The sequence below is a fragment of the Aythya ferina genome (assembly GCF_964211825.1).
Source record: "Aythya ferina genome assembly, chromosome: 11".
In the NCBI taxonomy this organism is placed as follows: Eukaryota; Metazoa; Chordata; class Aves; order Anseriformes; family Anatidae; genus Aythya; species Aythya ferina.
This window is the reverse complement of record NC_140307.1, coordinates 11,196,062-11,222,145: the sequence shown is the minus strand read 5'-3', so window position 1 is coordinate 11,222,145 and position 26,084 is coordinate 11,196,062. Positions and strand designations below refer to the sequence as shown.

Below are 26,084 nucleotides of genomic sequence, written 5' to 3'. Positions count from 1 at the left end.
TGCAGGGCTGCCGTCGCTCACGGAGAGCGTCCTTGTCCTGCTTTCGGGGCGCAGCTCCTCTCCGGAGGGCTGCGGGTGCAGGAGGGGAGCGCTGCACCCTGGCTGCCTGGTGCCAGGGGGGTTGCCTTCGGTAATCCCGCCTAATCCTTTAATCTGTATCACCACTGATAGGTATTAAAGCAGCAGATAAGATTCAGACTGTGGCTTCCAGCTCAGCGATCTCCCCACCCTCTTCCAGCTAAATCCGCCTGGATGGTGCTTGCCCTTAAGGGGACCGTGCTCGTTTGCCGAGCGGCCGGCAGGGGCTGGATGAGCTGCTCCCAGCTGGAGCACGGCCTCGTTGTGGGGCTGCAGCCCTCCAGATGAGCCCATCGAGCCGTCCGCATCTGCTCCCAACCCCCGTCGGTCTCGGTGACGGACATCTTGTGCTAGGAGGAACCTCTCCAGTGGCATCTTCCTCTGCGTGTGGCCGATCTGGAGCAGATCTGCCTCCTGCCGCCTTTTCTCTGCGATATCCTCCTGGATGTGAGGCTGATCTGGCTGTAAACGCTTTACCTGTACAGCATCTGGGCACCTTTGGTTCCCCAACTGGCCGGGCTCAGTCCCAGCACCCCGTCGTGAAGGTGAAGCCCTGCAGCTGGTCATCCTTAGGCTTTCCCTGCATCTTCTGGGCTGGTGACGCTGGGGAGAGCAGCTCCCCGTCGAGTTCACCATACAAAGCAGGCCGTCCCTGCTGGTTTTGCTCTCCTTTCCCCATCCTCCTCCAGCTTCTCCCCATGCGCATGGGATTGCTCTGAGTTTGCCACCGATTCTCTCATCAGCAAAGCCATGGTTAATCCTGCCCTTAAATCCCTTAAGCTGTCAGCAAACAAACCCCTTCTTAAACTTCTAGCACGCAAGCCCTGCTGGGACAGAGCCTGGCTCGCAAACCCAAGGTTTTATTTCTCTTCCCAGCTCCTCGAGCTCCCATTTTCTGCCAGCACCGGAGCTTCTCCTCCCCGTGGCTGCAGCCCGGTGCAGCGGGCGGCTCGATGTCGGCATGACCCGCAGTGATAGATCCTGGGTGTGAAAATTCAGGTTCCTAATTACCTAATGACAGGTTCCCGGCGTGCCGCCGCCTTTGAAGTCGCAGGTGAAGATTTGTTATTTAGATGCGGGGCAGCTGAGGCTTCAGCCCTTCGAGGAGCCTCGTGGAGCGGGCGTTGCTCCTGCTCTGCTGGGGCTGGACAACGCAGCTCGGGGGCTGCAGGCTGGAGAAGGTGGCTCCCTGTACATCAACCCACAAATCCGTACTGAGAGGTTTCACTCCGAGCGATGGTGATGGTGTGTGGGCTGCTTGGGTCTTCCAGGCCGAGGGATTCCTTCAGAACACCAGGTCACGCTGTGCTGGGCCGGGTTTTCAGACGGGGTTAGGGGGGCGCTTTGGTTGTTTGAGCGCCCTGTTTTGGGGGAGCTCTGAACATCCACCCTCAGAGAATCGGTACCCTCTGAGGTCTTTGGCAGAACCCAAGGGAACAAAAAGCACTGAGCACTTCTGAAGTTCACTGCCATCATTTCCTGCCTTTCTCTTCCACGTAATTTAGTTTCGCTCTTACAGGTCTGGATGAAACACTCTTCCGAAGCTCTAAGATTTGCATTGTGCTTGCTCTCTAGGGCTGTCAAAGGAGCACCACGAACCTTTTCCCACTCCTGATCCCAAGGGGAGGAAAGGCTCTGATGCTCCCGTAGGAGCACGAAATGGCATCGTGTGCTTCACACGGTAGAAGAGAAGGGAGCCAGAGAGGTTAACACGCCCTTAGCACCCCTGAAAGCTTGTGCCCTGCACACCGAGATGGTTTTCTCAGCAACTCCCATCCAGCTGGTGCCAGGAGCCTGAGCCGACCGCCAGCACCAGCCCTTTGGCCTCACCAACAGTGGGATTTGGGATTCGGGGAGCAGCCGGCGGAGCCGTGAGGCTGCCAGCGCCCCGGGGCCGGTGCCGGGGCGAGCCGGGAGGGGGCTGCCCTGCTGGCAGTGCTCCTGCCTGCTGCTCTGCATCGCTCTTTCCAGGAGTGCGAGGGAGGAGCAGCCTGCGGGCATTACATGCTTTAGCACAGGCTGATGTGCTCGCTCACCTTCCGCAGGCAAGCAAGGGCTTGAACAAAAGCCGCTTGCCTGCATCCGAGTTGTTTTTTTTTTTTTTTTTTTATAGCAAACAATCTGGGTGATCTCGGCCGGGCTGTTGGCACTGCGTCTTGCACCATATGACGGGTAATCGGCCTGGCTCCCCGCCCGAGGAGGAGGCGAGGCCCCCGTCGATAGGTGACCCGGTGTGGCACACAGGTCGCTGTGCCATTTCCCCCATTAGAAACAGGGAGATCAATGCAGCAAGAGTCTCCTTGGTGGGTGCAGGCAGGGGAGAAACCTCTGCTCCCATCCAGGCTGGGTAGGACCCGGCCTCTCTCTAGCATGCAGCAGCTTTGTCCTCTCCGCCTCCTGGATTTGAAGCCCAGCTCTCTGGAGAGGGGGTTTTGGATCTGCCAGCAGGTTTGTTAACGAGAGCCAGAGGACTTGGGATCTGGCCCAGCGCTTGGGAAGGACTCAGCTTGCCCCCGTGCTGGATGATGGATCGCCGGAGCCGAGTTTTGGGGTGTCTCAGGCTTTGAGGAAGCGGGGGAAATGAGCAAAGGGAGCGCTGTAAATGCGACATCCCGGTGCTGGGCTGGAGGCGTACGTGCTTGCGGCGCTTTCCAGCCGGTGAGGATGGAGCAGCTCTGACTCCCCTTGATCTCGGCAGGCTCGTTAATGAGCTGAAAGCCATTTCACGTCGCTGGATGAACTGCAGGCGGATCCGCTTGGCGGGGGCACAGGCAGGCCCTGAGCTTTGCGAGCGCTGGCAGGCACCAGCGCTCACTGAACAGAGCAAAAAATCACCGAGCGCTGGGCTCCGACAGCAGCGGGAGCCACCGGGCCTGGTGGGGCTGTGGAGCAGACCAGCAGCTCCCGCTCCATTCCCTTGCCTCCGAGGTTTCTGCTCCAGCTGTCGGTGCCGCTGTCTTGGGGCTTCTCCTTCAGCACCTGCTCCTCGTGGCTGAAAGATGCAGCAGAGCCCAGCTCTGTCCCCGTTACAGCTCCTGGTGCTGCTCCACTTGCTCCTGGCCTCCTGGCTGCCCTGCTCTCTGTCGGCAGGAGGTCCTGGTCCCTGCCTGTCCGTGCTGGGGGAGCTGTCCTGAGCTTTGTCACACGGGGAAGGGTCGGTTGCTGCCTCCCTTCCTGTCTGCTGCCCTACACCTCCTCCTCTTCTTTCTCCTCCTCCTCCTCCTCCCTGCCGTTAATTGCTGAGCGATTGCTGATGCAATTAAAACAAGATGTGTCTGCAGCCTCCATGCTCACATCCACCCTCCTTGTTCTCCTCTGCCTGCCAGGGCGAGGAGGAGGCCGAGCAGCACCTCAGCCAGGCGGCACCGGTACCGCTGCTTGCTGCCCTCCTGGGCAGGTCCCCCCTCTTTGTGCTGCACTGGTGGGGCAGAAATGGGGCTCCCCATCGTGATCCCAGCTTCCCGCAGCCTGCGCCGAGGCTTTCATCCCTGCACGCCTGGAGTTCTTGTGCCAGGCTCCCCCCATGCAGCAGCATCGCTGTGACCTGTCAGCCGTCCCCTTTCTTCTCCGACACGGTGCCCTTCCAACGCGGGTGTTTGGTCTTTTGTCTCCATGACTGAGAAGCAGATCTCAGTGCTGCTGCGCCCCTTGTCTCCCGTTCTTGTCCTGGCAGGCTTTGCTTCCGCACGTGTTTGATCCCTTGAGCAGCAGCCGCCCTCCCTGCCTTCAGGTCCGTGACAGCCCTGAACCTCTGCTCCTTGCCTTGGAGCTCACAGCTGGTGCCGGGGGCCCTCTCCCTCAGTCCGTATTGCGCCTGGTGTGGCTTTTCCCAGCTAAAGCATTATCCTTCCTTCCCTCAGGTACGAGGCAGGAGCGGGTCAGTGCGAACAGATGCGCCTGCTCTGTGTTCTCCAGGTGTAGCTGGAGCTCAGAGGGGTTTATTGCAGGGATCTGGGGGCAGAAATGTTTTTTTTTTGCTTCTTCAGGCCGAAGTGGAGGTATCCAGTGCTGTTGGCCAACCCTTGTGGTAGTCAGAGGTCTGTCCCGTAGCTGATGGGGAACCCTCTCCTGCAGGGTCACGGCACCCATGTGTGACAGGCGGTGACAGCGGCGTTCCCAGAAGGTCTGTGCTGCCCCAGTCACCTTGGTTTTGTGTTCTGGGTTCCCCCACACCCCAGAAACCCAGACTTGGCAGACGATCCCAGTTTAGGAACCAAAGATGAAGAATTCTGGGGGTGTGGGGGACGTGGGGATGTGTTCCCAAGGAGCCTGGGGACATGGTGCTGTGGGGCAGCAGGGTCCCTGTCCGGGAAGGCCTCCCCTTTACAGAATAATGCCCGGCCATGGCCTCCAGGCCAGTGCTGAGCCCTTGGTGTTTACTCCCTGATGCTGGGACCAGGCTGAAGCAGCCCGAAGCAGATGCTGTGGGTGCGGTGCCAGGCACGGGCTGGCGCTGTGCGGGCTGAGCACAGCAGCTCTCCGCCAGGCAGCGCTCGGCAGAGAAACGAGGGCAGCAGCAGCCTGGCCGCAGGGGTCTGGTGCTAAAAATGCCCGTTTTTTTATCATCCTGCTCTTTCTCGCCACATTAGGATTGCTTGCGGTGGGCCTGCTCTGTCTGACAGCGTCTTTGCTTTGTTTTAGGAGTGCCGGCGTGTCTGCTGCTGGCCTGGGATGGGATTTTTTTTGGTGGCGACCATCTTCTGTCTCGTTAAAAGCGAGTGTTGGGCTTCGTTCTGTGGCGAAGGAGAGCAATTACTCATTAGCTTAAATTTGGCGATGGGTTTCTCCGTGCACAAGCTGAGAAATGCACGGTTGGAGGGCAAAAAGCTTCCTGGGGCTTATCTGGGCGGTGTCAGCATCCCCTCGCTCCCATCCCTGTGGAGCTTCTCAGGGTCCCCGTGCTTATTTGGATTTCAGATCTGAGCTCTTTGCCTTGCTGCAGACCAGAGGAGCTGATGAAGCAGCCACTTGAAGATGTTTTTCTATTTTTACATTGAGGGCTCTCAAGGAGAAGCACGGCTGCAAGCGTAGCATCCTGCCACGGGGGGCACGGCGCTGCTCCATGCTCTTACAGGTGCCCAAAACGCGCTGGGCTGCTCCCAAGACAGGCAGTTTTGGAAAGGTTGCAGGGAAGCTGGGATGTGGGGAGCTGGGGGAGGTGCAGGACTCGTGGCACAGAGAGGCAGAACAAGGGGAAGGTGTTTGGCATCTCCTGGCACGGGCGCGTGGTGCCGTCCTCCTCTTGTTGCCCCCATCCGTGGCTATCATGGGATTTGGCTTATTTCTCGCTTGCTCCCCTCCTGTAATCTCCCGATCAGGCCATCAGACAGAGCTGGCTTTGTGACGAGAAACCACGAGCATCTCTCCTGGCAACTCGAGCAAAACCTACAAAGAAGAAGAGATAAGAGCCAAGCGGGCAGCTTCCTAAACGTGCAGCCTGCAAGGACTGGGACGTGAAAATCATACCAAAATAGCTCTTTAATATTAAATAGATGGAAGGAAGATGTCTCCTCTTGCCTGAGGGATAAATAGATCTGAAACTCCTTGTAGACTTTGCCGCTTATCACACTGAAATACGTCTCTCTCGCCCTGGAATTGAGCCTCTTCAGGAGCCTCGAATACCCAGCGACAACAGGCGTGTGCAATGCTCTTGTGCTGTGCATGCAACGTGCCAGCACAACTCCAAATGCAGCGCCTGGCAGATGGGTTTGCTTATTTCCCCCAAATCCATGGTGACCTGGGCAGGATGGAGAGCCGCAGCACTTCTTGGCGTGCTGCCGGGCCGGGTGCCCTCCGAGCAGAGCTCTCGGGTGGCAGAGCTGCTCCGGGAGCTGTGCCGGTGCCTCCAGAGGTGCGTCCTGCTTTGCAGAGAGCTCGTTTCATCTCCTTCCCTCCCGCCCCAGCCCCAAACAGATTTTCCACGCCTGAGCGCCGGGCGCACAGCTTGGCTTCTCCTGCCTCGGAGCCAGGAGTCCGCGAGACCTTAAAGTACCCGGCGCCGCTGGTAGCTGCAGGCAGCTGGGTTTCTTGCCCAGGAGAGCTGCTCAGAACACACTCCAGCTCGCCGACTGCTCTTTGTAGATAGGCCGAGGAGATGAATGAAGGATTTTTTCTGTATCTGCTTGTTTATGAACCTCCTGGTCCAGCCGTGGAGGGATGCGGGGAGGGGAGGAGGAGAGCGGGGAAGGATGAAGGATTTTCCCCATTGGAAAGCACTCGTGTGCTCAGGAACAGTTTCACTGCCAGGAGGCTGTGGCCAATGCCTTTCTTAAACATTCCTGTCCTTAATTCATCCCAGTCCTCCTTGCTCTTACCCTCTGCATCACCCTGCGCCATTCCTCTCCTTCTGCTTGTTTTCATTCCCCACGGAGCTGTCGATTACGGTCGTGTCCCCTGTTAGCTGTCACTGAACCGAGCTCTCCGTATTTTTAGCTCTTTAATTGCCTCTTCCGAATCAATCCCTTCAGCCTCCTCCTTGTTTTTGTCCTCTTCTCGGAACTTCCTCCAATTTATCCGTATCCTCTTCGGTAATGAGATGTCCAGAGCTGAGCACAATCACTGCTCTCCCGGGAGCCACCAGGACAAAACCATCAAATTCTCCTCCTCCAACACCGTGTCCAAACCGAGTCGGGGCTGGGAGAGGCGAGGAGGGGTTGGTGTCCTGAGCAAAGTCCCGTCCGCTGCTCCTGCACCCAGGTCTCCTGCAAGCTGCTCTCGCCGCTCCAGCTCCTGCTTCTGAGGCTTTGCAGCCCGGTCTGCATCTGGCCAAGCTATTTTTGAAGATTTTATAGTCATAGAAATACTTTTAAGGAATATTTCTTAGAAATAGTAGAAATGCTTAGGAATATTTCTAGGATTTTGTAGTCTTAGAGATACTGCAGTCGTAGAAATCCCGCTGCCAGCTATGGCCTGCTCCTAGGACGTGGTAGTCTTAGAGACTGCGGCTTGCTAAAGAGAAGAGCTTGGGCTGTGCAAGACTTCGTGCTTGGATGGGCATCACTAATTAATGAAACGACTTAATTATTAACACTCCCAGTTTGCACGCTGCCTGTGCGGCCGTGCCATGGCGCGAAGCGCTGGGGCCGAGCGAGGTTTAGACCCGCAAGACTGAGGTAGGAAAACTGGGGGGAAAAACTACGAAAAGGGTGACCCAAGGAAGCGGAGCTGCCAGGCGGGCGGCCCTGCCAGCTTCCCGCAGCCACCCTGCAGTGTGGGAGCGAGCCGTGGTGCTTCTCTATTTCAAGGAGGGGGCCAGCCTGCTGCTCCTCCTGTCGTTGTGCAGACGGGTCGCTGGCAGCAGCTGGCCCGACACCAATCCCATTGTCACCCCACGGGGCTGCCATCCCGGCCTGCTCCTTCCCCACTCCTGCTCCTGTCACCTGTCCCCTCTGTGGCTGCTCTTTGCCACCTCTCTCCTCTCCAAGACACCTTTTTTTTTAATTTTCTTTTGCTGGAGCAGCTCTGGTAGTCTCGTAAACGGTTGGAGCAGGTGACTCGGTGCCAGCACGTCTGTCTTGGGTGCTATTCCTGGCTTTATTGAAGGCGCAGTAACATGCAAGACTGTGGCTCTGCAGCGTCTGCCTCCTCTTGATCTCAAAATGCTGCAAGTGCTGAGATAAGCCTGGCTGTGTTCGAGCAGGGATTTACCCAGCGGAGAGCGGTGACGGGGAGAGAAAGCACTGCGCAGGCCTGCGGGGGGGCGGCGATGAAGCCTGGGGGCTGCTCCCGAAAGGCAGCGATTTCCCAGCCCTGCTGCAAGGACACACGTGGCTCCGTCCTCCTCGTGGAGCTGAGCCCCGGTGGCTTTCCTTGGGTAGCCTGCTGGGCTGCTGGTTTTCCAGGCATCCACCCCAAATCTCTCCTCCTTGCAGGGGGCAGCTGGGGCAGTGCCGTGATCCCTGAGGACAGCGGGAGCTGGTTGCCTCCTTGCTAGCGTCAGGAAGAAACCTGAGAGACCCAATCCTGTGGTTTTGGGCTCGCTGACTCCCTCCCAGCTCAGGGCTGGCACCGGCGATGCTGCACTTGACCCAGCAGCCCCCAGCGACGGGCCGGGGAGGGGGGAAACCTGGGCCAAGAAACGCTCCTTAGAGGACTCCGCACGCTGAGCAGCAGGGGCTGGAAAAATCCTCATCTCCTACCCAAACAGCATTTAATTATGCATTAAAATGTCTGACGTGAGGCTTGAAGCTGGCTTTTTTCCAGGACGGGGAAGGGGAAATTTCTCCTAAAACATGTTTTTTTGTTGTTTTTTTCCCATCTTGATGTCAGTGGGCAGGAGGGAAGGGCAGTGGGTGGCAGTGCTGGGGTCCCGGCTGTGTCCTTGCGCCCAGGGCTGTGCCGGTGGCACTGGGGTGCAGGACATGGCCCACAGGAACCTCTCAGCTCCTTGCCATGAAGATGTTCGGCTCCTCCCGTCCCCAAGATGCTCTGCAAGTGGTTCATGCTCTGCACACCCAACTTTGGGAGTCAGGATGGAGAAGACCTCTTGGAAAGCCGAGGTCACCTGCACGGGGCAGAGGCACCTCAGGTGCTGCGGCTTCAGCTTTGGAGGTGCCAAACAAAGGTGCTCACCTGTGGGATGGATCTTCTCCATGGTTACCTCACCTCAAGGAGTTTGAAACTCTTGTTCCCAGGCTGTAATAGGAAAAAGCAGAGCTGCTGGGGCTGTGCTGACCGGGCAGGGCAGGAGCGACAGCGCTGACGCTCCCAAACACTGCGCTGAGCCTGGCGAGGACGTGGGAAGCGTTGGCTGCAGCCTCAAACAACTCTTCTGTGCCGGAGCAGTTCTGCTCCGCGTCTGGTCCTCGCCACCCAGCTTGTGCCCAGCACTGGCTGTCTCTTATTGTCTCTGGTTTTGCAGGACCCTTCCAGGCAGTCTCACACTGCGGGATGCTTGCTGTCGGGTGTGTGGCGCTGCAGCTCCGCTGGCATGCTAACACCTCACGGCTGCTGACACCTCTGCCCTCCGAGGTGCAGCGCTGGTTGCTCTTCTCCTGTTTTTTTTGGGTGCATCTGTTGGCTTTCGGTGCCCAGAAATGCACTTTTCATGCCTGGATGACTTGGATTACTGGGAGCGAATGAAAATATTGATAAATACCAGTCCTGCTTTTCCCCTGCAAGGTGGTTCAGAGGTTGGCACCAAAACTAGCCCCGTGGTTTGATTTTTTTGTGCCCTCCCCTCTCTCTGCCGTTAGCTGATGGCTGCCCTGGAGACGCAGCGTCCCCTTAACGCCAAGGGACGCCAACGAGGCCGCGGCGTGCGGCTGCGGGATGGCAGGAGCTGCTTTTTCCCATCGTGCTGGCCGCCGCTCGCCGGGCTTGGCTGCGTTCCACCTCTGTCCTCGGCGGCGGTGAGAGCACGTTCCTCGTGATGGGAAAGCCTCGGCGAGGAACACAAAGGGCTTTCATTAGCGAGGCTTCGGCTGGGGCGGGTGGACGGCCGGAGCCGGCATGGGAAACATCGTCCTGCTTGAACTCTTGTGGGAGGACAAACAAGCTCCCTCCGGCTGCGTTTGCGCTCCCGAATCTTAGCACCAACCCTGCAAGGAAAGAGAAAGAAATCCCCTTCTGCCAAAAGGGGATCTCGGGTGCAGGATCACCAAGGGATTTGCCCAGGGGTGTGTGTGTGTCGGGTGCTGGAAGCCGCAGCAGCGCAGGGCTTGCTCTGAGGAGCCTGCTCCATTCCCCAGCCCCGTGCTCGCTGCCTGGGGGAGGTGGCAGGGACAGCAGCAGCTCCTGGCACCCGGCCCCATAGGGAATGGCACGGCAGAGGGTGAGGGTGGTCGACGGTACCCAGGGCCCCCGTGCCATGCAGTTATTTCCCACGGCGAGCCTGCCTGCCTGCTGCTCTCCTTCCCCACATCAGCCCTCGTGCGCTGCCTCTGCCCCCAGCCTCGAGCAGGCGAATCTCCTCGCCTCCATAAAGCAGGAGGATGAAAAGCTGCGGCACTGGGAGATAAGAGGCATGCGGGGGGGTGGTGGCGGGGGGAATCTGGGGGTTGATCTGCCCGCTTCTTCCTCTGCCTTGGCTTTTAGGTTTGTCGCCTGCCTGGGACGTGTCCCCAGCTCTGGGGGCTTTGCTCCTGCCCGGCCCCTGGGCCTTTTTTGAACTCGAGCTCTGGGCAAGAGCAGGCAAGCTGCCTTTTCCCAATGGCTGATAAATGAGGCTCTGTTTGTTCCAGTGCAGGGTGAAATATGAAATCCCATAAAGCCTCCTCGCTTATTAGAGAGATCGCAGCGAGCTGCTTATTATGCGCTGTGGCGTAATGCAGATTACAAATGTGACCAAGCGATAATTAGCAGAGCTGGAACTGTAATTAAACGCTCCTGTGCTGCACTGTGGTTTCTGTTGCAAAGTGGAAGGAAGCTGAACAGTTTCAAAACCCACAGGTGCCCTTCCTCTCCTCCGCACGCACAAGCAGGCAGCTGGCCGCTGCTCGCAGGCTCGGGGTGCTGGGGGCGAGGGCTCCACCGAAGCCACGCATCCCTTCCCCGCTCCTCTCCGCGTATTTCATTGCAGGGGAACTCGCACGGATTCGGAAAGCACAGTGTTCGGGAGCAGTTTGCTTTCTTGGCCCCCCTCCAGAGGAGCCTGCTGCCTCCTTCAAGCATCTTTCATGCCCTGGATCCGCTGAGATGCGCAGGATGGGCTTGGCGTGCTTGGGGGGCTGAGCTGTCTGTGGGTGAGCTTTCTATGCCAAAAACCTCCTGCAGGACTAGCTGGCCCTCGGGTGGCCTTGGAGGCTGTGCCGGAGACCTGGGGAAGGGCTCCTGGGGGAGCTGGTGCTGCCGGCACGCAGAGCGAGCGAGCGGGGTCCAGCCACTGCTGCTGTAAACCTCTGGGCCATCGTTAATGCCTCACGGGCTGGATGCGCCCCGATGAGCCCTGCAGGCGGAGGACGGATGCAGGAGGACACGGCTGGAAGAGCAAACATCCACCAGAGCCTGAAGACCTCCACGCTGTCCGAGAGGGCCACGCTCGTGTCCCCTGCTGGCAGGCACGATCCGCTCCGCCACGCGGGCACTGCGGCGCCTTTGCTCCTGTTTGGGTGCTCTGCATCCCCCAGGGTTTGGAGAGGCTTTGGGGGTGCAGGAAGCTGCAGTGCGGCCGCGTGTAAACCCTGGGGCAGGGTGGTGGAAGGTGTGAGCTTCCACCGGGGCCGAGAGTGTGAACAGGTAATTCTGGCAGCTGGCGCCAGTTCAGGCTGAGCACTTTGTGCTCGGCGACGTTGGCCAAGGAGAGGCAGCAGCGAGGTTGGACGTGGCCCTGGGGGTGTCCGTGTCCCCTCGGTGACCAGCAAGCGTGGCCTCTGCAGGGCTGTGATCAGCTCAGCTCAGCAGAGGCTTCGGAAGACATCTCTCAGTGCAGGGCTGGATGCTCTAGAGAGATCATCCCCCGACTGAAACCGAAACCCAGGTCAGCGCTTGCTGATGATTTGATTATTTTCCTCAGCCTGCTTCTGTTCTGAGGCTGCTCGGCGTCTTACCGAGATTGCAAACCTCCTTGTGAGAGAGGGGACTGAGCAGGGGAGGGGCAGCCAGCCCCAAAGTGCTGCCCGCCTGCGGGTGGCTCGGCTTGAAGGCCCAGCAGAAGCAGCAGCGCCAGCCCTCCCTCTCCTAACGCCGTCGTTCCCGTAGCTCGGCCGTGCCTTGGCCACGCTCACGCTGGCTGTGCTGTGCTGCTGGCTCTCCGAGCTCTCCGCGTGCAAGGCGCTCGGTATCCGGAGCCGAGGCGCGCGGGGAGGAGGGGGCCGTGTGGCTCTGGATGGTCACGGGGTAGCTGTGGGAGGAGGAGGATGTTGGTTTTCACGGGCACCGCAGAGAGACCGCTGCTCGTTGGGCCTGTCCTGCCAGTTGAGCAGAAGCCTGTAATTTTTTTCTAATGAGCCATTGGGTCCAAAGTCACGGACTGCGTTAACATCTGAGCGCTGGCCAGGAGGCACGCTGACCAGCAGAAGCGGTCGGGGAAGGAACTTGGCACCGGCTCCCAGCAGCAGAGCTGCTATCTCCCGCGGAGGGCCGAGGGGCGTGATCTGCATGACTACAAAGCGCTGGCTTTGCGGGGTTACGTGGCTGTGGGCACGCCGGGGTGGGAAAGACCGACGAGATCCTTGTCCTCCGTTGGGGTGTGGGACCTGAACCGCCTCCTGGCGCTTGCCCTGGGCTCGAGGTTCTCCAGAAATGTAGCTGCCTGTTGATACTTGTTCCCCTCCCGGTGGTGACCGGCCTGTTTCTCCTTCCCTGCAGATGGAGTCTCCGGTCTCCACGCCCGCGGTGCTGCCCCTGCACCTCCTCGTCCCCGTGGTCAACAACGACATCTCGTCGCCTTGCGAGCAGATCATGGTACGCACCCGCTCCGTGGGGGTGAATACCTGCGACGTGGCCCTGGCCACCGAGCCCGAGTGCCTCGGCCCCTGCGAGCCTGGCACCAGCGTGAACCTGGAGGGCATCGTCTGGCAGGAGACTGAGGACGGTAAGTGGCACCGGCGAGCTTTTTGCTCTCTGAGAACGAAATTGTGGAGCTGGGGCAATCCCTTTCTTCCCCTGTCCCTGCTGTGCTGCTCGTTGGCACATCTCGGGCTTTCTGCTGCAATTTGGGTGGTCAGGACAGAGTAGCTGCGTGGGAGCAGCTCTTAGTCTGTGCAGCAAAGGGAGTAACAGGCCAAAACTTGCGTCAGCCCAGCGCGTTGTGTTATCCTGTCGCCCAGACAGTGGGCGAAAATCTAAGCTGCCATTTCTCTGCCTTTCTGCAAGAGCTAACTTGCTCCTGGAGGTGCCAGAGGAGAGGCCATGCCAGCCCGAATGGGAACTCGACAGAGTTGACTTCATTTCTACTTGGCAACCTGCAGGTCTGTCACAAAAGCGCTCAAGCCCTGGGAGGCAGCAGAAATCTCCTGCTGGATTAAAAAACCCCAGCGGAGCTTTCAAAATAGACTCGACAGGAGATCAGGCTCGCGTCTCTCTTGCCAAGCCAATCGAACCTTTTTCCGCTGGAGCTCGTCTCATCTGCGCACAGCTTGGTTTGCTTTCCCAGCTCCTTTGATGGGTTTTAGTTGCTGTTGGGGTTCTGCCAAGTCACACAGGGATGAATAGGTGGCTCAGCGGACCACGGCGAGCGCTGGAACCTGGCCTTCCCTCCAGCCTCCTCGGGACATGGGAGGTTGCTGCTTCTGGAGGCCTGGGGTGAACTCCTCGCGTTTGTCTGGCTTCAGCTGGCTCTGGAAGCAGAAGCAGAGCCCAGAGGCACAAAGGTGAGGAGGAGCAGAGGTGACAGGGGCCAGCTGACAGGTTGCCTCGGCCAGTAACCAAGAGCTCCTTTGGAGGCCCGCTTCCAGCACAGCTTGGGATGGGGACCTCCAGCTATCTCACGCTCCTCAGCCCTCCCTGCTTCCCCTTCTGCTCACTGTGGAAAAATTCGTCTGAATTGAGGCAGCGGGGAGCTGTCAGGGTGGTTTTTTCTGTTGCTCCCGAGGCAGGAGGAAGCCACAGGCTGTAAAATCAGACCCCGGGGATCCTCGTCTTGGAGCTCGCCCTGCTGGTGGGGACAAGGGAACAAGCGGCCGTGCAGCTGCTGCTCTGCTGGCCCCAGGGCTGTGGGATCTGCCTGGGAAGCCGTCAGGGTCAACACCAGCCTGGCAGCAGTGCTTCCAAGGTGATGAGGTCCTGTGTGACTCCAGAACCCCCCTGAGCTGCAGCTGGAAAGCCCCAGGGCTCTGGTTTTACTGGCACAGTTGGAGCCCCCCATGGGGAGGGCCGATGAGAGCTTGGAGAGCTTTTTTATTTTGTATTTTTTGGTGGAAATCGGAAAAAGGTGCCTGTGGTGGACAGCGGAGCCCATTTGGCCATGGAAGGAGGAACAAACAAAGCATCCCCAGGGCCACGGGAGGCAGAGAGCCAAAACATCTCTGCTCCCACAGCAGCTCCGCATCGCTCCACAAAGCGCACGGGCCCTGGTGGCTGTGCAGGGCCCTCGGATCCTTCAAAGGAGGCGGCCGTGCTGCTGGTCTCCCAGCTCCATTCTCCCTCAGCATCATTGCTGGGTGTTTGTGTGCAGCCTCCCCTTCCTCCCCAGCCAGCACGCTCTGCCTGTCCTGCCGCATCTCCCCTCGCCTGTGCAGCTCTCGGCTCAGACCCTGCCTCGGAGGCGCGCTGCGATTCCTGCAGCTCGGCTATTTTTAGTCCGCAGTAATTCAATGAACTTGTGCAAAGATCCTTCTCTGCCTGCCTCTGCTGGCTGCGGCTTGGTTCCTGCTGTCAGGAGCGATGGCTTTTGCAGCAAACCCTGCACTCCTGTCACGCAGAATACAAATCCTGCTGTTTCCCTCGGTCGTTCCCGGTCTGCCACGTACAGCCCCACCAGACCCTGGGGAAAGGCAGCGGGGGCAGCAGCGAAGCTCGGCCGTGTCAGCTGCCCTTCAGGGATTGCTGCCCCGCGGTCATCGCTCCAACGCTGACCTTCCTGCCAGCTGCTCCTCTCCACTCGCTCCTGACCACGCCAAGAAGCTGAGGGGATCGGCACCGCGCTGTGCGTGCCTGCAGAAGTGTATTTGGGCTCAGCCAGCTTCACAGCTCCTCTTCCAGTGGGTTTGCCTCACGGCTGGCTCTGTCTGCTGCAGATGTGAACTCTTCCTTGGAAGGGGTCAGCTGCATGGGGGAAGGCAACGTGGCTCCCTTTTCTCATGAAATGGTTTTTGGGTTGTCCTCATGGCCATGAAATTGTGGAGAAGGTGTCATAAAGACAAAGCCTGCCACATCTTTGGAAGGACAAGCAGAGCTGGTCCATCAGAGGAGGGAGCGTGAAGCTCCGAGGAGCTCCACGACATCCTCCAACCTTGTCCAAGTGTCTTCATGGCCACGACCATCGTCTTCTCCACCCCCGGCTGTCCCACCACCACGATGAGGAAGCTTCCATGCACGGCCGCCCCTTCACCGAGCCCGTCTTGTGCAGGGAATGTGTTTTGTTAAATGCCTTTCATGGGAGCAGCTGTCTTGGCAGTTTCCCTAATTCTGTTAGGTGCGATTTCGATCTGCAGCAACTATTAACTGATCTAATTATACCGGAGAGCATCGCTCCGCTCGCTGCCTCGTTAGCTCCCAGCTCTCCTCCATCCTCCTCGCTGGTGTCACCTGTGGGCCAGCAGATCCCTGCCCGTGCTCAGCAGGAGCAGGACCAGACCAGCTCCCACCTGACGGGGCTGTGTGTGGCCCAAACAAGCTGGTGTCTGGGCTTCAAACCCTTGTAGGAACGAGGCAAACGGCCTCTTGTTTCTGCCCAACCTGCAAAATCCCAGCACGAGCTCAGAGACGTGGTGTGAGCTGAGGGAGGAGCAGGAGGGGTGCAGCTGGGAGGTGATAGGGATGGGCAGGGTTGGAGGCGAGGGCAGGCAGTGGAAGGTCTCACCATGACCAGGAGGGAGCCCTCTCCCAAACTGCTGGCTCTGCATGCCCGGCGCGCTGCCTCGCTGGATCCTGCAGCCCTGCCTTGTGGCTGGGAGCATCATTGCTGCTGAGGGTCCTGCTGGGGCTGCTTTAAATCGGGGGTGGGCCACAACTGAGCTGCTTGGAGCTGGGCTTTGGGGCTTCAGAGGGGGAGACGCAACCCCCTGTGAGCAAAATCCGTCGTTCGTAGCCATGAGAACTTGAACCCAGAAACAGATGAGTTTTTAAGCCTTATGCAGCAAGGGAGAGGAGCCTGGGAATATGGATTTCTCATTTGCTTTAATGGCATTTCCAAAAGTCGTGAGCGATTGTAAATCCCCTCCAAGGTTGCCGAGCCATTCAGCAGCCTGCCCGGGCTCAGCGCAGCCCTTTGAAGCCTCCAAAAACCATTACGGCGTGGCCGTGACCGCTCTCGGCTTCAGATCAGCGATGGCAGGTGAAGGGACGCCTCCCCTCCGGCACCCATCGGAGGGGGAAGCATCAGCCCTGGAAGCCAGGCGGCTGCTCGCACGTCGTCGGAGAGAAGTGGAGCTTTATTATGCATAATTTCCTGGTACTCCCACAGCGCGGCCGCTTCCTATCTAATATTTGCTGGCAGAATGCTTGACAGTGCGGGGAGGCAGGGAGCTCGGGAAGAGCTAATGCACTGCTTATCACTCTCAAAGCACTGTTTATTTCAGCATCTGTCAGCTTGGTGTGAAGGCTGTTTTATCAACAGGTGAGCAATATTCTGCTCCAGACAGGGCTGTTGCCGGTGCCGAACTCCCTCCGCCACGCGTGTAGCTGCCCTGGGGAACAGCAGCTGGGCTGGCCTCAGCCGCCGGGCGCTGGATTAAGGGACTTGTTTACAAGGAGGCTCTCGAGCTGCGACCTGCTGTGCCTCGCTCCTCTGGGAGCTCAGCCGGGGTCGATTGTCTGGGAGGGTGAGGATGGGGGCTCGGTGCCACCCCTGGGGCCCCGCTCCATCCCTGACCGTCCTGGGAGCATCTCCTGGAGGGGCTTCAGGCCATGGGGAGAGGGCTCCCTTCGCAGCACGGCTCCTCCAGCAGTGTCATCATCCATCACAGGGCCCTGCTCCCGTGCCAGCTCCTGGCTTTGTGCAGGCTGCCTCTCCCTGCCTTTATTTGTGAAGGAAAACAGCAAAAACCACTGCCGCCTTCCTCAGCAGCAGCCCAGCAGCGTCAGCCCTCCTGTAATTCCCCTGCCGGGTGTGACTGGGCCCTGCTGCAGTGACATTAGCGCTTTGCAGCCGGGCTTGGGCGGGATCGATCGCTGGAGCGCTCCCAAAGTGTCACCTTCCCGTGCAAGCAGGTGGGGCTGGAGTCATCCCAGCGGGCTTCGCACAGCACAGCAGCATCGCGGGGGCTGCAGGCTGCTGGCTCTTTGTGCCTGAGCATCTCCAGCCCTCCGAGGGAACAGGGAGAGCTTCCTAAAGCAGAGCCCGATGCATCCCAGGGCTTTTCTGCTCAAGGACAAAGGCTGATGGGGACAGCGGTGACACGTTGCCATCCTACGCCGAGCGCAGGGCTTCACTCCTTGCTCTCCGTCCTTGCATCCGCGAGCATCCCCTCCTGCCACAGGGGACGGCGGGTTAAAAAGCTGCTTAGCATCTATCCCCGTGCTTTAAATTGTCCTGGGTTATTGTCGGAGGATTAGGAGGGGATTTGGCGCGATTGGTTGCAGCGGGTTAAATATAGGCTGGGACGTGTCGCGGGGTTTGTGCTTCGCCCCGCGCCGGGCTGCTGCTGCGGAGGGGAGGAAGGGGCGGCCGCCGAGCGCGCCAGCCCCCGTCTTTCATCTGCTGTGCTCGCGGCAGCAGGGAGGAACGCCAGAACGTCCTTTCTAATATCACACGCCAGCCCTGGGATGTGCAGAGCCTCTGGTGGCTTGTCACGCAATTAACTTCTAGCAGCACGCGGGAAGGCGGAGGGGGACGGGCGGCTGATGTCTGTGGCTGCAGCTTGCCTTCAAAGAGCTGGCGGGGGGAAGGATGAGCTGTGCTGGGGCTCAGGGCTCGGGCTGGGCGTCGTGGGCACCCTTCATGCTGGGATCAGCTCCCCCTCTCTCCCCACGTTCTCCTTGTGTGGGGCTGTGGCCCCCACGTTGGTTTCTGCTCGTTCCTCGCCTGCTGCGTTCCCTGTGTGCGTCCTGCCTGCATCCGCAGCCTCGCGAGGTCTGCGCCTTGCTCCGGAGCCAGGACACGTCCTCCCCTCCTGCTGATCTGCTTCCCCTTCCCGTGACCTGCTGCCATCGGAGCTGCCGGTGTGTTCCAGGAGGAGGAACAGAGAGCACTTGGCTTTTGCTTGTTGTTTAGGAAACCTGCGTTTCGGGCCACAGCTCCGCGAGCATCTCTCCACTTCGTACATTATCACTCCAAAGCCTGCAGCTGGCTGCTGGCACCTCGCAAGCGAGGATGTGGACCAAGATTTACAAATGTGCTTCAGGCACAGCTGCTCTGGGCTCGCTTGGCTCCATCCATCTTCCAGGGCCGTGCTGCTGTATATCTAGCTGCACTCGTCTGCCCTTGTAAATGAGATTTCTATCTCCCAAGTTTTACCTTGCTCAGATAAATGCACTCAGCGCAATGGACTCTGCTCCTGGTCAAATTAGTTATGCAGTAATCAGAGCAGTCCATCGCTGGGAGGAAATATCCACTTGAGTTTCACTCTGCTAATGGCCTGAGATTATTTAGTGTAATTGCTTTCTTGTGGAAGCACTTGCAGCTTGCTGGCCACGAGAGGCCAGTGAAGGTGCTAGTGCCGGGGCGGGCGCAGGCTGGGTCTTACCCACGTGCAGCACTGGGGAGGGCCAGGAGATGCTGCACAAGACCCCCAAGAAAGAGGCTGAGGCTGCATCCTCGGCAGGGCTCTCCTCTGGCTCTGTGCTCACTAGGCTGTTTCTCTTCCTTGCCCAAAGCTGAAACGTCCACTCGCCTGCTGGTTTTCAATACCATTGTTGTACAGCTTTGCCTGACATCTTTGCATGGCCCCAGGAGTGGCATCGCATCGCAGGGCTGACTCCTCACCGGGGGTCTCCCTGGGTGTCCTGGGGGCGCAGGAGCAAAGCGAAGCAGCAGACAGGACTTTTCCCCAGAGCTGGCTTCTCCTTGCCCCAGTGCGGGGCCGTGGGGTGGCCATCAGAGGCGGGCGGCTGCGTGGGGACGCTGGGCTCAGCTTGCCATCTAGTGGCGGCAGCGTCCTCTCCACCGGCCTTTCCGTGGGGACACGGGCAGCCCTCGCTCCCTGGAGGTCACCTTCTCACCGCCACCACCACCCGTGGAGCCCGGGGGCTTTGAGCCCAGTTCGTGGTGCCCCTCAAGCCGTGAATGCGTGTGACGCTGTCCCCTCGCCTTGCAGGTATGCTGGTGGTCAACGTCACCTGGAGGAACAAGACGTACGTGGGGACGCTGCTCGACTGCACGCAGCACGACTGGGCGCCTCCCCGGTAAGCACCTAGCGGGTCCCGTCCACCTCTGGGACCCTTCCCCTGGGAAGCGTGGCAGGGCCATCTTGTGATAAAATCCTCATCCTCCTCTCCGCAGGTTCTGCGACTCTCCCACCAGCGACCTGGAGATGCGCAACGGCCGGGGCAGAGGCAAGCGCATGCGCCCCAACAGCAACACGCCCGTGAACGAGACGGCCGCCGCCTCGGACAGCAAAGGGACCAGCAACAGCAGCAAGACCCGGGCGGGAGCCAACAGCAAAGGGCGCCGGGGAAGCCAGAACTCCTCGGACCACCGCACGCCGCCCAGCGGCACGGCGGAGGATGTGAAGGCCAGTCCCTCCTCCGTCACCAAGCGGAAGAGCAAACCCCTCTCCGACATGGAGCTGAACTCCAGCTCGGAGGACTCCAAGGGCAGCAAACGCATCCGCACAAACTCGATGGGCTCGGCGGCGGTGCCCCCTGCCACGGTGAAGGTGGAGCCGGCTGTCCTCGACCGAAACTGCCCTTCTCCCATCCTCATCGACTGCCCCCACCCCAACTGTAACAAGAAGTACAAGCACATCAACGGGCTGAAGTACCACCAGGCCCACGCGCACACGGATGATGACAGCAAACTGGAGGCAGATGTGGACAGCGAGTACGGCGAGGAGCCCTCCCTGCACGCCGACATCGGGAGCTGCAACGGTGCCGCCGTCTCGCAGAAGGGCTCGCTCTCCCCGGCTCGCTCGGCCACCCCCAAGGTCCGTCTGATGGAGCCCCACAGCCCGTCCCCGTCGAGCAAGTTCAGCGCCAAGGTGCCCTGCAAGAAGAAGCTGGGGGGGGAAGGAGACACCGACCCGGGTGCCCTGTCCAACGACGGCTCTGAGGACGGGCCCTCGGTGGCCGATGAAACGAGTAACGATGGCTTCGACTCGCTGGAGAAGAGGTGCGTTGATAAGGACAAGTCCAAGAAGGCATCTGGTGCTAAGCAGGAAAAGATGCCTTCCAAAAGCTTGAAGTCTGCCAGACCCATCGCACCAGCCATTCCCCCCCAGCCGATTTACACCTTCCAGACGGCCACCCTCACCGCCGCCAGCCCCGGCTCCTCCACGGGCCTCACCACCGCCGTGGTCCAGACCATGCCCAACAGCCCTCAGCTCAAACCCATCCAGCCCAAGCCTACGGTGATGGGAGAGCCCTTCACTGTCAACCCCGCCCTCACCCCTTCCAAGGAGAAGAAGAAGAAGGACAAGAAGAAGAAGGAGCCCAAAGAGGTAGAAAACCCTCTGACCCCCGGCAAGGTCTGCAGAGCAGAGGAAGGCAAGAGCCCCTTCCGGGGAGAATCCAGCGACCTCGGGACGAAAGGCGAGGGGCTGCTGAACGGTTCGTCCGACCCCCACCAGAGCCGGCTTGCCAGCATCAAGGCTGAGGCAGATAAGATCTACAGCTTCACTGACAATGCCCCGAGCCCCTCCATCGGTGGTGCCAGCAGGCTGGAGAACACCAACCCGGCCCAACCCATGACCCCGCTTCACGTCGTCACCCAGAACGGGGCAGAGGCGAGCTCAGTGAAAACCAACAGCCCAGCCTACTCGGACATCTCCGACGCTGGGGAGGATGGGGAGGGCAAGCTGGAGAGCGTGAAGGCGAAGGACCCAGAGCAGTTGGTCAAGGAAGGCGCCAAAAAAGCTCTTTTCCCCCCACAACCCCAGAGCAAAGAGTCTCCCTATTACCAAGGCTTTGAAACCTACTACTCCCCTGGCTACCCCCAGGCAAGCCCAGGTCCCTTGAACCCCAGCAGCCAGGCTGCGGCCGAGACACAAGCCTTGAAGCTGAAGAAGGATGAGGAACAGGAGAACCCGGAGGTGAAGGTGAAGAGCGAGGGCAGCGAAGAGAAGAAGGCAGAGCTCGGCAGCTCCAGCCAGCAGCCCTCGGTCATCCAGCAGCGCCCCAACATGTACATGCAGTCCCTCTACTACAACCAGTACGCCTACGTGCCGCCCTACGGCTACAACGAGCAGGGCTACCACGCTCACCTGCTGAGCACCAACCCTGCCTACCGCCAGCAGTACGAGGAGCAGCAGAAGCAGCGACAGAGCCTGGAGCAGCAGCAGCAGCGAGGGCTGGAGAAGAAAGCGGAGCTGGGCTTGAAGGAGAGGGAGGCAGCTCTCAAGGAGGAATGGAAGCAAAAGCCGCCCATGCCCCCGACGCTCACCAAGGCCCCGAGCCTCACGGACCTCGTCAAGTCGGGGCTGAGCAAGGCCAAGGAGCAGGGAGGTGCCGACATGGCCAAATCTGTCATCATCCCCAAGCTGGAGGACTCGTCCAAGCTGTCTGGCAGCCAGGTGGCCGAGGGACTGAAGGTGAAGCTGAGCGAGGCCGGCCACCTCGGGAAGGAGACCGCTGAGACGAAGGCTGGCTCCGAGTGCGGCCGGCAAGCGGAGGTGGACCCCGTGCTCTGGTACAGACAGGTAATGCAGTGCTCGTTCACTGCCCCCTCGGTGGGGTTTCTCCCGTAGGTTGGCTGGGGCCGTCAGTGTGGAGAACGTGTGTTGTCCTCTGCTCCAGGACTTGTTCCTGCCGTGATGGGACTCCACAAGGTTCTTTTGGGGCTGGCAAGGATGAGGCTGGGGAAGGAGGGGGGGCTGCTCTGGTCTCTTCCCAGTCCAGCCCAGTTTTGGGGCACGTGGGACCAGGGGGAGGCAGCTGCTCTGACGTTGATCTGGTTCTTGCAGGAAGCAGAGCCCCGTATGTGGACCTACGTTTACCCTGCGAAGTACTCGGACATCAAGACGGAGGATGAGCGGTGGAAAGAGGAGCGGGACAGGAAGTTGAAGGAAGAAAGAAATCGCAGCAAAGACGTGTCCAAGGAGGACGGGAAGGAGAGCACCAGCTCCGAGTGCAAACTGACCCCCACCGAGGAGGCTCGCATGGTGGGAAAGGACCCCAGACCCAGCGTCCACGTCCCCGTGTCCTCACCCCTCACACAGCATCAGTCCTACATCCCCTACATGCACGGCTACTCCTACAGCCAGTCGTACGACCCCAACCACCCCAGCTACCGGGCCATGCCCACAGTCATGATGCAGAATTACCCAGGTAGGGAGCCACGGGCATCTCGGGGACATCTCACCCTGGGGGGACATCCCTCCCCGGGCTGTGCCTGTGTCCTGGTAGTCTTCGTGGGTCAGGCTCTGGGAGCGATCAGGGGGTGGGCAGGGGAGCATCTGCTGTGGTCTTCGTGCCGCTGCTGGGATGTTCACCGGGTTGCAGCCACAACTTACTGGCTCCTGTGCAGCAAACCCACTGTGTCCCCATGCCCTGACTGCCTTCTTTCCCCCCAGGATCGTACCTTCCCTCCAGCTATTCCTTCTCCCCGTACGGGAGCAAGGCATCCGGGAGCGATGACAGCGACAAGTCCCGAGCCAGCCCCAGCGTCAGCTGTAAATCCAGCTCCGAGTCCAAGGCCCTGGACATCCTGCAGCAGCACGCCAGCCACTACAAGAGCAAATCGCCCACGGTGAGGCTCAGGAGCTGGCTTGGCCTAGCTCTGTACAGCAGCTTCTGGTGTGGTGGGGATGGAGCCGGCCCCATCACTGCAAGCTGCCCGCCCACATCCCTCAGCGCCCGCTTGTTTTTTCCTCTGCAGATAAGTGAGAAGACATCTCAGGAGAGGGACCGCGGCGGCTGCGGAGTGGTGGGGGGCGGCGGGAGCTGCAGCAGCGTCGGGGGAGCTGGCAGCGGGGAGAGGAGCGCGGACCGTCCCCGGACCTCACCATCTCAGCGCCTGCTCTCGACACATCACCACCACCACCACCTCGGGTACTCGCTGCTGCCGGCGCAGTACAACCTGCCCTATGCAACAGGTGAGAGCCCCACCTCACCCCTGGCGGGGTTTGGGGAGCCAGAGCCCCCGCGGCAAGCTCTGCTTTGGCCGCCTCCAGCGCTCCCCAGCCTCCTGACGCGGCCTCTCCCTGCAGGTCTGTCCTCCACAGCCATCGTGGCCAGCCAGCAGGGCTCCGCTCCCTCCCTATACCCACCGCCCCGGAGGTGAGAATGGTAAGGCTGCCTGCGAGGGGGGGACACGGGGCCGCCTCGAGCCGCAGGTTTGGGGTTCGCCCCTCGGCGGGGGCTGGCGGAGGCAGGGGCTGACGGGGCCTTGGGTTCGGCAGGACGTGAGGCCGGGACGCCTGGGCTGTACGAGACATGTGACTGGCTCACATGGGGACACGCTGGAGACTCCTTTAGACATCAGTTGAATGGTGTTAATTGTTCTGCTTGACGTTCCTGCCGCGATCTGAGGCAGACTCTGTCTTCTCCCCCCGTCGGACACACACTGAATCCCCCCCACACCCTCCCCTTTGGCGAGCGGGCGAGCTGGTACCTATGGAAATATTTATTCTACTGGGCACCGGCACTTGGGATGGAAGTGAATCGCCTGCCTGGTGCATATGAAGAGGAAACGGAAGCACTGAGGTTTCTCGATGGATTTGTGGCCCTGCTGTGCCCCTGCGAGTCGCCGCGTCTCCGTTGGGGCTGAGCATCACAGGACTTGGGGCGGGCGGTGCAGGATGGGGCCCCCCTCCCTGCGTCCCCCCCGTGAGGCTCAACCTGTGGGGCCGATCCCCGAGGGGAGGCACGGTCTCAGGAATGGAAGTTCCAGCAGCTCCGTGTGGGTGACACAGGGCCAAGGCAGGGGATGGGGACACGGGGGGGGGACAGCAGCTTCACAGGATGCAGCCATGGGGGTGTGCACATCAGCGGGTCAGGCGGCCTCCCTGCCTCCATCGGCCTCAGCCCCTCTCCCAGCCCCACGGCTCCGGGCTGGGGCGCTGGGGGCTGCCGTGAGCAGCACCCACCACCCGGCCCTGCTGCCAGGGTTTCTCCCCCAGTGCCTTGTTACGGTCCAGCCCTGACTGAAGCTCATTTCCGAGGCTTCCGAGTTGGTTTCTGAGCTGTGACTCTGCAACCCACCCACCTTGCCCTGGGGCTTTTCCTTTGCCCTGCGCCCCAGGGAAAGCGGCCACGCTTCGCGTCCTCTCTTCTCTGTCTCCGTCGGCTTCCCCAGGCTGCGAGCAGAGCTCGGCGAGGAACAAGCACACTTAGGCTCTGCCGGAGGCACCCGGGGTGCAGGGCACCAGCCCCCCTAAGCCGCTTCCCGGCGCCCCAGGACAGGGGCTTTCTGGTCCTCTGCCCGCCCCAGCCGCGGTGTGGCTCCCCCCGGGCCACCTCGCTACCTCGGCCCGCGGCCGCCCCGGCTGTCCCCACCATTCCTGCCCGCCGCCGTCCCTCCCAGGCCGGGGAAGTGCCGGGGGGTCCCCTCGGTCTGCGGCAGTCTCCGTCGTGTGCGTGCGCGCGCATCACACCCGGCCCTGAGGGGTCGCTGTACCGGGATGCTCTGCCCGCCGGGCTCTGTACATACTGTAAAAAGCAATTGTTTGAAAGCTGTTGTTTTTGGGTTTTGTTTTCTTCCCCCTGTCCCGTCCCATCCTCCCCGCCCCGTTCCCCTCACCCACTTTACCTGGTTGGAGAGATGCTCGCTGCCCTCGGTTCTGACCCCGGCAGCGTGGCGGCCCCAGCCTGCTCTCCTCAACGCCTCTTAGTTCGACTCATTTTTTTTTTTTAATTTCCTCTCTTCGTTGACTTTGCGAGGTGGTGGGGTCGGGGCGACGCGGGGAGCCTCTCGGTGCACCCCGCCGAGGCTGCTCCAGCGCATGAGGAGGGTGCCTGGGTGGGGGGGGGCTGCTCCCATCTCCTTGGGACCCGCTTGCCTCTCCCTTTAGGTGTCAAGTGAGCCAGCAGCTGAAGCAGCACGGGGCCCTTGGACGTTCCCAGGGCCAGCCCCTGCCCGCGGGGCCCCCAGCAGCCCCCCGGGGCCCTGTCCCCAGCCCCTGCCCGTGAGCGGGCGCCCGCCCGGGTGTTGCACCGTTGATGTTTATAGCGCTCGTTTCCATTGGAGTTGCTGTGTTGGGTTTCATTTCAGTCTTCCTGATTCTGCCCTTCTGTAAAGTGTACATTATTACCAAGTTCCTTGTTTTTTATATATATATATATAAATATATATATATACAAACTGTACTCTTCTTGCCTTTGTACATTTGGGCAAGGAGAGAGAATAAATCTTTTTAAGAGACAATCACAAACCTGTGAGGGTGGCTTTTTCTTCCTGTCCCTGCTCCCCCCGACTCCTCCATCCCCAGCCAACACGGACGCTGGGCTTTGGGGTGGAGGGGACATGGGGGCCTTCACTACCATCACGGTGCCCAGCCTGTGGGGACCTGCCAGCACAGCATCCCAGCATCTAAAGCCCTAGGAATGCAGCTGAAGGGATAACTGATGAGGGACTTGTCGGGAAGGTCCGCTGCTGAGAGGTAACAGGAGGAACTGAGGCTTTAACAGGCAACAGCTATTTAATGGGGTGGGTGTGCTGGAACTGGGGCAGTGAGAGCCCTGACCAGGCACACGCAGCGGGGTCCTGTCCTCCCCCGGCACCAGCCCCGCAGCCTCAGCCCTTCGCCAAGGCTGCCCCACTGCAGGTCCAGCCAGCCAGGGACAGTGCCAGCAGCTGCAAGTGTGGGGTGCCTGCTGGAGAGGCACCAATAACTGCAGGTTCTTAATGAGCTCGGGATAACAGCCACACCTGGGAGCTCACGCCCCACCAGCATGGAAGGAGCACAGCCATTCCCACCCCAGCAGGTTAGGGACGGGTAGACAGAGGTGGACAAACAGCAACCACCTGATTTTAAACCAAAATCCCCCCAAAGTCCCCTTCTAAAAGGGATTAGAGCCCCCAGCTCGTCGCCCCTCAGGCCCATGTCTGTCCTGTTTCACTGTGTTGGAGGGGAAGGAGGGCAAAGAGACGCAAACTTTAAGATGATTTATTCACACAAACTCGTAGCCCGGCCCCACCTCTCTCCCCCAGACAGAAAACACTGACCATGATGTTTATGGAATGGCTTGGCTTCAGCTTTTAACAAAATCCTCCACAGAAGAGTGAGAGCAGAACAAAGCACACACAGACAATTCCACACGCAAGCAGCCAGGCCAGGAAGAGAGCTCGCGACACGGCTCCAGGGCCCGGTTTATAAATACACCCTTCTCATGTGGCGCTCGAAGGAAGCCAGCCAGGTTATGTCCACGTGGCA

General features: G+C 60.1%; 1 protein-coding gene across 3 annotated transcripts in view; it reads left to right on the top strand.

Moving 5' to 3' along the window:
* ZNF609 (zinc finger protein 609) overlaps positions 1 to 24,383 on the top strand; it is a 47,390-nt gene extending 23,007 nt beyond the window's left edge. For 2 of the 3 annotated variants that reach the window (XM_084532443.1, XM_084532444.1), the window contains exons 3-10: positions 12,325 to 12,550; positions 18,873 to 18,960; positions 19,058 to 21,410; positions 21,675 to 22,038; positions 22,284 to 22,459; positions 22,589 to 22,805; positions 22,920 to 22,989; positions 23,112 to 24,383. In XM_084532443.1, the coding sequence (XP_084388569.1) occupies positions 12,325 to 12,550; positions 18,873 to 18,960; positions 19,058 to 21,410; positions 21,675 to 22,038; positions 22,284 to 22,459; positions 22,589 to 22,805; positions 22,920 to 22,989; positions 23,112 to 23,118 (3,501 nt within the window). In that variant the 3' untranslated portion in view covers positions 23,119 to 24,383. Of the gene's footprint in view, positions 1 to 12,324; positions 12,551 to 18,872; positions 18,961 to 19,057; positions 21,411 to 21,674; positions 22,039 to 22,283; positions 22,460 to 22,588; positions 22,806 to 22,919; positions 22,999 to 23,111 lie in introns of all 3 variants that reach the window. The other variant, XM_084532445.1, reaches the window with a different exon arrangement.
* Positions 24,384 to 26,084: the final 1,701 nt, after the last annotated feature.